The sequence below is a fragment of the Myotis daubentonii genome, chromosome 5 (genome assembly GCF_963259705.1).
Source record: "Myotis daubentonii chromosome 5, mMyoDau2.1, whole genome shotgun sequence".
Taxonomy (NCBI): Eukaryota; Metazoa; Chordata; class Mammalia; order Chiroptera; family Vespertilionidae; genus Myotis; species Myotis daubentonii.
The window spans coordinates 6,559,305-6,569,659 of NC_081844.1; the positions used below are offsets into that span (position 1 = coordinate 6,559,305).

At 52.4% G+C, this 10,355-nt stretch overlaps 1 protein-coding gene across 3 annotated transcripts in view; it reads right to left on the reverse strand.

Annotated features, from left to right (window-relative positions):
* LOC132234621 (rho guanine nucleotide exchange factor 18-like) overlaps positions 1 to 10,126 on the reverse strand; it is a 42,550-nt gene extending 32,424 nt beyond the window's left edge. Inside the window, exon 1 of one of the 3 annotated variants that reach the window (XM_059695733.1) lies at positions 5,291 to 5,390. In XM_059695733.1, the coding sequence (XP_059551716.1) occupies positions 5,291 to 5,366 (76 nt within the window). In that variant the 5' untranslated portion in view covers positions 5,367 to 5,390. Of the gene's footprint in view, positions 1 to 5,290; positions 5,391 to 7,781; positions 7,925 to 9,884 lie in introns of those variants that run through there. The other 2 variants (XM_059695734.1, XM_059695735.1) reach the window with 2 other exon arrangements.
* Positions 10,127 to 10,355: the final 229 nt, after the last annotated feature.

The window sequence follows — 10,355 nt, forward strand, 5'->3', positions numbered from 1 at the left end:
CAAGAAACCAGAAACACCAATCAGAAAGGACATATGCACCCCTATGTTCATAGCAGCACAATTCACCACAGCTAAGATCTGGAAACAGCCTAAGTGCCCATCAGCGGATGAGTGGGGGTGAGGATATCCCTCTCTATTCCAATGTGCGGTGAGCAGAGAAGGGGATAGCACAGGGCTGTCAATAACCACTAATTCCCTCTCCTCCCAGTTGCATAATGCCCCAAGTTGTGTGTGTGTGTGTGTGGCGGGGGGGGGGGGCGGCGCTGAAGTTTATACAATTTGGGGAGGCCTCCTTTGAGAAAAAGAATACAAAATTATGAATACAAAATTGCTGGAGCCTTTGGGAGGTAGCAAAAATGGCAAAAAATAGTCAAGGCAGAATTAAACACATTTGATGAATAAATGAACGAAAAGGGTTTACATATACACATACATGTGTGCAACCCCCATTCCCCGCAAAAACTGTACAGAAAACTAAGAAGACTGGAAAACATCTTGGCAGTTCCTCTAATGGTTAAGATATGACCCAGATATTCCACCCCTAGCTATCTACCCAAGAGAAATAAACTCGTATGTATTTCTACTCCAACACTTGTACTCAACTGTTCATATCAGCATTATTTTTAATAGCCAAAAGGTGGAAATAGCCCCAAATATCCATCAATGGATAAATGAATACACAAAGTGTGCTCCATCCATACAATGGAATACTACTCAGCCATAAAAATGAGTGACGCACTGACACACACTACAACATGGACGGACCTTGAAAACATTAAGTCAAAAAAGCCAGTCACAAAAGACCACATGCTATGTGATTGCACTTGTGTGAAATACCCACAATAGGTGAATCTATAGGGTCTAAGAACGTAGATTAGTGGTTGCCCCAGGCTGGGGTGGGGGAAGGGGGGATTGTGGGCTGATAGGTAAAGGATACAGTTTTTTTGGCGGGGGGGGGGGGGCGGGGGGGAGGCGGTGATGGAAATGTTCTAAAATTGCAACAGCTACACAACGCTGTGAATATACTAAAAGCCATTGACTTGTACACATAAAGTGGGTGACTTACATGGTGTATGAATTATATGTCTACGCAGCTGTAACCAGAAAAATGTGTTGAGGCCCCTTTCGGAGTTATGACGGGGCAGGCCCACACGGCTTCAGCTCCACTGCTTCCAGGTAGGTGAGCCGTGATGCCCTCGGCCTGCCACAGGTGTGACCATGTCACAGTTTCCATCATCACAGCTTCCCCAGCTACCTACCCCTCAGGCTGATTGAGGGACGCTGGTCTGCTGCCCTCATTAAGCCTGCATCGAGCCCCTCCCCCAACCTGGAGCCAGGGCAACATCTGTGACTCAGGGGAAGGTTGGAATAAAACAAGCAGGCTGAAGGATGAGGAAAAGCAGATGTGGAGGTGGGTCCTGGAGGCTGATGGGAGCTTGGGAGGGAGAGGCAGACCCTTCTCTGGGCCAAGTCCTCCAGGGGCCTCGGGAGAGGCGGCAGGGCCTGCCTGCTGCACTCGGCAGGGGTGCATGGAGGCCGAAGCCTTCCACAGCCTGTAGAGGCCAAAGACAGAAGCTCATGCCTGGCGTTTGCCCCCCTGCAGGTCTGCCGTCCAAAGGCTAAAGGTGAAAGGTCAGGGATGAATTTAGGCTTTTGATAGAAATTTCTGAGCCCGGAACAGGCTGAGCTGGATTCTGATGACAGACTCAACTCTGATCCTGGTATCGCATGTTGAGCACGAATCTTTGTGTCGTAGAGTCATAGACTGTCATTCAGTCATAGACTGAACCTTGAGCTACAGTCTGTGACACCGGGATGGATGTCAGCCCTCTCAACCGCCCCCAACCCACACTCAGTGTTCTCCCGCCTGCCTCTGTGCTGTCCTCACCACCCTTCCCGCCCCCGCTCCTGCATGACAATCAAGGACTCTGATCCTCTGCTGTGAGTCTTTGCCAGAGAACTTGGACTTGCTCTGCACCCTTTCCCGACACCCTGCTGTGGTGCCGTTGGTTTATTTGTGCCCTTCTATACCAGGGGTTCCAGGATACAACTATGGCTCCAAGCCTACAGCCATGCCCACTTTATGACAGCTTTCATTCTGCAACAGCAAAATTCAATAGTTGTATCAGAGTTCACATGACCTTCAAAGCCGAATATATGTAGTCTCTGGCCCTTTACAGAGAGTTTGCTGACCCCTGCTCCAGACCATGTGGTCCATAAGGGCAGGTTCTGTATCTGATTCACTGTCATATCTCCAAGCCCCAAGTAGAATCTTAAGCTGTTTTTTTTAATCCTCACCTGACGATATTTTTCCATTGATTTTTAGAGAGAGTGGGAGGGAGAGAGAGAGAAACAAACATTGATGTGAGAGAGACGCATCTATTGGTTTCCTCCCGCATGCATCCCTTGACCAGAATTGAACCCGGGACCCTTCAGCCTGCAGACCAACACGCTATCCACTGAGCCAGACCAGCTGGGGTGTAAAACTTCATGTGTAGTAGTCAGCTCCTATGTGCCTGGGCTACTGCTGAGGCCATCACATAATTGCATTTTTCTATCCTCACAGCAACCCTCTGAGTCCCCACTATACAGAAGGGGACCCCGACGAGGCTCAGAGAGATGTACTGATTTTCTGAAGGTCACACCAGGCTGGTAAGGGCAAGAGCTGGATGTAAACCTAGGTATTTCCAACTCAAAGCAATACTTATAAGCAACAGGCCATTCTGTGGTGAGCTGATGAGTGGATAGATGGGTGAATAAATGTTAGATGGATGAATGAGTGGGTGGTTGGATGGGTAAATGGATTGTTAAATGGGTGAATGGTTAGATAAATGGGATGGTTAGATGGATGGATGGTTGGATAGTTGGCTATCTGGTTGGATGGTTAGATGAATAGATAGTTGGCTGGCTGGTTGGTTGGACAGATGAATGGGTGAATGAGTGGATAGATGGTTAGATGGATGGATGCTCAGGTGTATGTATGTATGTATGTATGTATGTTAGATGAATGGATGGTTAGGTAGATGATGTTTAGATGGATAGACAGATGAACAGATGAATGGATGGATAGTTAGGTGGATGGATAAAGAACAGTTGGCTGGTTGAATGGAAGATAGTTGGTTAGATGGATGGATGGATGGTGAGATGGGTGAATAGATCGACGATGGAAGGATGGATAGTTGGGGGTGGGGGGGTTAGGTGATGTGGCAGGGCCCAGAGGCAGTGATGAATTACATCAGGAGATGGCATTCTTAGGGGATGAGCCGGTGAGAGGTATAGATGGAATGGGGTCAGAATCATGACAGAGAATCCAGAGAAGAAAGAAACCAAGTTGAGGCTCAGGATGCACTAATTATGTATGTACTTACTATATTTTGGGGAATGAATGAAAAAGTATGGCCAGAAGGGGTAACTGGAACAACGGAGAAGGGGTAGTGCAGCCCTGCCACAGGAACCTCCCTGGAGGTCCCCACCCCATCTCCCTGGCTTGTCTGCCTCCTTAAACCCAACTCCACCATTTTCTTTCTTTCTTTTTATAATTTATTGATTTTTTTTTACAGAGAGGAAGGGAGAGGGATAGAGAGTTAGAAACATCGATGAGAGAGAAACATTGATCAGCTGCCTCCTGCACACCCTCCCTACTGGGGATGTGCCCGCATCCAAGGTACATGCCCTTGACCGGAATCGAAGCTGCGACCCTTCAGTCTGCAGGCCGACGCTCTATCCACTGAGCCAAACCAGTTAAGGCCCAACTCCACCATTTTCACAGGAAGTTCCAGGCAGCTAGTTCCAGAGCTTAAGAGGGACACAAACAGGACATTCTCCCTATGCCCTCCAGGGCTAAAGACGGAAGGACGCTGGTGGGGAGTCACTCTGCTCCCCTCATCCCCCCACAAGATCCTCTTGAAGAAGCTGTCAGCCTGGATTCAGGTCCAGGCAGCCTATTCCACCAGCAGTATCTGCAGCACCAGCCACAAAATGGTTTAAGAGTCACCACAGGTTCCCACAGCTCACTCTCATCTGCTGCCTATAAATCACAGCCTCAACCTACCCAGGCAGGGAGGCTGGCTGGGCTGGGTGACCAGGAGCTGGTAGGCCTTTGCAAGGACCTGGGTCACAGACTGTTGCCTTGCTGATCCGCAGCTGATGCCTTAAATTCACCAGCATTGCCACCCACTGGTGGATTTAAAAACCCTCCCAGCCCTCCAGCTGCCCACACTGGCAGCTTTGTTCATTGGGTAAAACACCTCAAAGGTGGCCTTGGAACAGAACTGGTTTAAAATGCTGGTTCCTCTAGCTTGTCCTTGCTGTGTGACCTTGTGCAAGCCACTCAACCTCTCTGAGTCTAATTGCATGAGACTTAACAACGGGCAGCAATTCCCATCATGGTGATTGCTCTTCAGTTGCCACCCTCTCTCCCCAGCCCCACCCCCAGGTCCCTTGATATTGCTATCTCCCCCAGCAGGGTGCCCAGCACACAATAGGCCCTCAGAGAGTCTGTAGATAAAAGAACTAATGAATCTTCTCATTGCCCCTCAAATGGACATTCATTGCCACCTTGAACAAGTACGCAGCTCTCACAAGTAATGGGCGCCAGAATCGGATGAGGCTGAGCAGAGGGGCTGGCCTGCCTCGGAGATGCTTGTGGAAAGGTCGTGGGAATGGTATGGGGGCTGCTAGCACAGTGTCACCACACACCATGGCCCTGACACCATCTGCTTATCTTCAAGGGCTAAATTCCTCCTGAGATTTAAGAAGTATCTTTTTGCAAAAGCAATTCACCCAGGAAGGGGGGATATAATACAAGGGCCTCTCTAGCCACCACAGAGGTAAACTGAGGCCCAGGACGGGGGTGGGTGTCATTGTCCAGTGTGTGTGTGTGTGTGTGTGTGTGTGTGTGTGTGTGTGTGTTCAAGGAAGGTACCTATCAGAACCCCTGGGGTCTCAGCCCTGCTCTTTCTTGCTGAGCCCCTGCCCTACAGCCAGCCAGAGCTCACAGTGTCAGGGGCCCCAGGAAGCTACCAGGCTGCCCCGAGGGAGCTACAAGGTGAATCCTCTCCTTCTGCAAATTTACCTCCTGAGACAAGTTACTGCGGAGTCTGGGAAGACGCCTCCTCCTGGGCAAGGGGGACCCACAGTCCGGGCTGTGCCATGGGGTCCCGGGATGTGGAATTGGGGGTTGGCTCAGGCACTCTGCCCCCGGCCCGAGGAGAGCTTGAGGCGGGGCGGTGGGCAGGTGGTCCAGGGGACCCTGTGTGCTGGCCTGTGCCCCTGCTCGCGGCCCTCTTACCTCTCTTGAAGGCCCACCGCTTCAGCCGCAGCTTAGGGAAGGCTGGCCAGGAGTGGTTGAGCCCTGGGTCAGCCATGGGGCAGGCTTGCGCGAGTGAGTGCAGCTGGGATGGAGCAGAGCTCAGCCGGGAATCCTTGCCAGGATGGGGCTGCCAGTAAGAGGGGCGGGGACTGCTGCAAAGGGCTGCCAGATGCAGCAGCTGGTGGGATCGCGGGGCTGGCGTCGGCTATGGGGGCCCCTGGACTCCAGTCTGGGGGGAGGCCAAGCTCTAGCAGCATCCCCACCCCCGGCCCTATCGGCCTCTTACCTGGGCTGGACAAGACATTCCAAGAGGAGCTGAAGAGAGGCCGGAGGAGTGGTGACGGTGGGTCCTCGGGAAACAGGCTAGAACTGAGTGTCTGTGTTTGTGTGCCCCTGTCCCTGTTTAACGGGGCGCTTGTGTTGGTGTATAGTGCGTGTGCCGTCAGGTGAGTGTTTGAGTGCAAGTCTTGAGTGTCCACGTGTGTGTTCACACTCAGCATCTAGTGCAGCGGTTCTCAACGTGTGGGTCGCGACCCCTTTGGCAGTCAAATGACCCTTTCACAGGGGTCGCCTAAGACCATCCTGCACATCAGATATTTACATGATGACTCATAACAGTAGCAACATTACAGTTATGAAGTAGCAACGAAAATAATTTTATGGTTGGGTCACAACATGAGGAGCTGTATTTAAAGGGCCAGAAGGTGGAGAACCACTGGCCTAGTGGGTTCCCTGCGGTGTTGGTGATGTAACGGGCATTCAGCACTGTGCCCGTTTACGGTGTGCAGCCGTTACAGCCTCAGGGCATAGTCATCTGTAACTGGGAGTTGCTATGTTTGGACCACCTTTACCCATTCCCCCACCCCCAGCAATCACAAACCTGATGTTTTTTTACGATAAGTGGGCTCATATAGTATTTGTTTCTCTTTATTTATAGTATTTGTCTGGTTTACTTTATTTAGCATAATGCCCTCAAAGGTCATCCATGTTGTTGTAAATGACAAGATTTCCTTCTTTTTGAGGCTGAATGATATTATCTATGTGCTTTTTCAAATGTCTGGGATTGTGTATGTGTGTATGAGCATGTGTAATGTGTATGTGTGTGTGTGTGAGTGTGTGTATGTGAGTGTGTGTATGAGTGTATGTGTGTGTATGAGTGTGTGTGAGTGTGTGTATGTGGGTGTGTGAGTGTATGTTAGTGTGCAAATGAGTGTGTGTATATGTGTGTGTGAGTGTGTGTATGTGAGTGTGTGTGAGTATATGAATGTGTGTATATGAGTGTGTGTATGTGAGTGTGTGTGAGTGTGTGTATATGTGAGTGTGTGTATGTGTGTGAGTGTGTGTATGTGGGTGTGTGAGTGAGTGTATGTTAGTGTGCACATGAGTGTGTGTATGTGTGTGTGTGTGTATGTGAGTGTGTGTGAGTATATGAATGTGTGTATATGAGTGTGTGTATGTGAATGTGTGTGAGTGTGTGTATGTGAGTGTGTGAGTGTGTAGTGAGTGTGTGTATGTGGTGAGTGTGTGTAGTGAGTGTGTGTGAGTGTGTGTGTGTGTATGTGCGTGAGTGTGTGTGTGTGTATGTGCGTGAGTGTGTGTGTGTGCACATGTGTGTGCAGGCCATTAGTATCTGAGGGGTGGGACCTGCTCTGGCATCTGTGAGGGCTCTGCTGCTTGCCTGGGCTCTGTGTCTGCGTGTCTGCGGGATCTGGGTGTACCCAGAGCTATGGCTGTGTGCGCACCCGCCAGCAGCCAAGTGCTGCCTTCTTACTGGTGTTTTCATTCTTCCCTGAAAAATTCCTGGCTGTCTGGCGACTTCTTAGGCTCTTCCCTCCCTTCTCAGAGAGTTCTCCACACGCCCGTCTTTGCCCCTGCACACCGCCCAACTGCACAGACACTGCAGTCCCATTTCCATCCCCTCAGCCTCCTAGCTCTCTCTGAGGCTAAATCCAAAGGACACTTCCCCGACTCACCTCGACTGGCTACCTCTGACCACATCCCTCTAGAAATTCATTCCTCCTATGATGCGACAGGCTGAATTGATGAATGATGAGAGAGAATCACAGATTGGCTGACTCCTGCACGCCCCCCTCCAGGGATCAAGCCTGCAACCTGGGCATGCACCCTGACGGGGAATTAAACCATGACTTCCTGTTCATGGGTTGACGCTCAACCACTGAACCACACCAGCTGGCCTAATCTTCCCTTTTTTGCCTGACCTTTAAACTCTGTGTTCCCAGGGCTCTGTCCTGGTCACTTCCTGCTCTCCCACCGGCCCTGGTGACCCCCCTGCCCCTCCCTCATTGCTATCACACAAAGACACAAAAACACACACTCTATATACTAATACCTGTGGACAATGGCAGACACACACACACACACACACAGACAGACACAGACACATACAATCATACACAGTCAGACACAAACATAGAACCCAGAGAACAGCTCGTGGACATTTAAAAAGCACCTCATCTGCTGTGCTCCAGGTTTGAATTCTTTATCTCCCACCACACATGTTTCCCAACAGGCTACCAACGCCTCGGGCACCCCTTGGTCCCTGGGTGGAGGGCAGATGTGAGAACTTTGGGAACACCTAGGGCAGTGAGAAGCCAGGAAGAGCCCCCATCAAGCCCCTGGCACCAAAGGCAGGAGCCCAGGAGGCCAGAACCAGGGGAACGCGAGGTTAGAGCACAGTAGGCAGTGAGGTTTTAGAAAAATCTTACTTTACCAATCCGACAAGGACACCCTTTCTAACAGTGCAAGCTCGCTTATTGTAGAAAGACACAAAACACACGCTGTCCACCAACACCCAGCACCGTAGGCGGCTTAAAAAGAACAGCCCCAAAGCTGGACAAAACTGGAGGGAAACCCCCGCCCGCAACTGGGAGGCCCTGGCACTGGGGCTTGAGGGGTCAGGGCCCCGGAAGGCAGGAAGCTAGTGACGTGAGGCAGACACGATGCCGTGTTTTTTCTCGCGGGAGTTTCTGGATATGAATGTGGTCTGTAAGGGACTGGGAAGCAGACCAGAAAGAGGCCCAAGGATACGGCTGTCCTCTGTCTAGTCCTTTCTCAGGAGCCCACCCTGCAAACTCAGTAACGACTGGACCTACCATCAGGTTCTCCTTCCAGGGTGGCCCAGAAGCTGCTAAGGATGCACACAGGTTGCCTGTCAGGGACTGCTCAGGGAAGCAAGGCTGGGGGACAGGGACAGGGACAGGGTGAAGGAACAGGAACGTCTGACCACGTTTTCTGAGCTCCTACTGCGTGGGGGCCTGTGCTCTGATCTTACTTGTAAGGGCTAGGACAGCTCTTTAATGGAGGAACGAAGGGAGGGCCAGCGTGGTGAAGTCACTTGCCCATGGCTGCCCAGAGGCAGGGGAGCGGGATTTGAACCCACAGCAGGCTGACACGACCATCCCGTCATCTGTATGATACTGAGTGTGGCAGGCGTCCAGCACCGTGTCAGGGCTGGGAGTCAGGGTGTGCGAAGACGGCCGAGACAAGACATGCTGATGGGTTTGCCATTGACATTCCATGGTGCTTCCAGGTCCAGTGAAAAGCCTGGCTCTGCCCAGAAGCCCTCCCAGAGCGGCCCGGGACCATGGCAAGGGGGCTCAAAGGCGAGCAGTCCTCCCTTGATCTTGCTTGGTTGTCAAACCTTCTTAGAACTGTAGGAGCCTGGGCCAGTGGGATCAGCCACCTGAGTGGCCCTGGAGGCCTTCTCTGATGTGCCCCAGCCTCACTCACCAGCTCCACGGCCTCAGCCATCCACTCCAAAAGCACCCATTCCTGGCGGCTTCCGGGTCACCTTCCCGGACCCCAGAGTGCCTGAACCCGCCTGGTGGCCGTGTGGCCTTGGGGGCTGGGAGGAAGCAGAGGCTTGGGTGTGCCCTGAACGAAACCACAGCCTTCCTCCCTACTGCACCCCACCCCAGGCAGCCTGGGGCGGGAAGCTCCCCGAGGTGGGCCATGGTGGGAGCCAGGAGCACCTCCTTGGGGGAAGGGGAGCTGGAGGGCTGCCGGGTGGAGGGTTCTTCTCCTTGGGTGAGCTAGCCAGCTTGGGGAGCAACCGTTCTCAGGCCTGGCTCTCACACATCAGCCTGAAGCAGAAGTGTTTGTTTTGAAAGTCAGGCACCCCAGCCTCAACTTTCAAATTCTCTTTCAGGGAGGTGCATGGGGTGTGGGTGTGTGTGTTCCAAAATCTCCAGTTTAAAAAGCGAAGCATGCCTGGCGACTCTGCTGCAGGAAGCACAAGACCCTCCCCCTAGCATCCACTGTCTCTCTTCCCCAGACTTTGGCCACAAGGGGCTCCATCCTCCTGTTGTACCTTGTGGTCTGTCATGGACCCCAGCCCCTGGAGAGACCTCTTAGGACCACAGACTTTTGCAGGACAAACAAGCAGGTCAAACCACCTCGCCCGCTCACTTGAAAGCAGGCTGACCAGAGGGCCAAGAGAAATAGGATGGGCTGTCTGTCCACTGCCCCTCAGGCTGCACCAGGCCTTGCTGCCAATCTGTCCCTGTTGGTCCATCTGTCCCCCCACTCCCAAGCCCCCAGGATGGTCACTCACCACATGGAGACTTGTCCTCATTGCTGCAGGCACGCAGTCCGGCTCCTGCAGCCCCCACTACCCATGGCCAAGGCCTCCAGCCTGTCCAGGGGGAACATCAGTGGGTCAGAGTCCAGAGTAACTGCAGGGTGACCTCAACTTCCTTTTCCTTAATTGCCCGACTGCTTGGTCCCTCGGTCCCCAGCTGTGGGCTGAGGTGGGGGTCTGAGTACAGCATAGGCTTGGGGTTCTAGAAGCAGGGTACTCACTTCCACCACTCAGCCCTGTGGGTGCAGGTGTCCTGAAGAGATGAGTGGGGGATGGGGGAAGCCTCAGCACCCTCACCCCCACCCCAACAGCTTCCTGTAGAACCAACTGCCAAAGAGGAACAGGGCTCTGGGCCTCGCATGGGTACACAGGCAGAGACTCATGGGAACACAAAGTCACGTGTATCCAGAGACATAGTTGCTCAGACACTCTTATGACCATGCA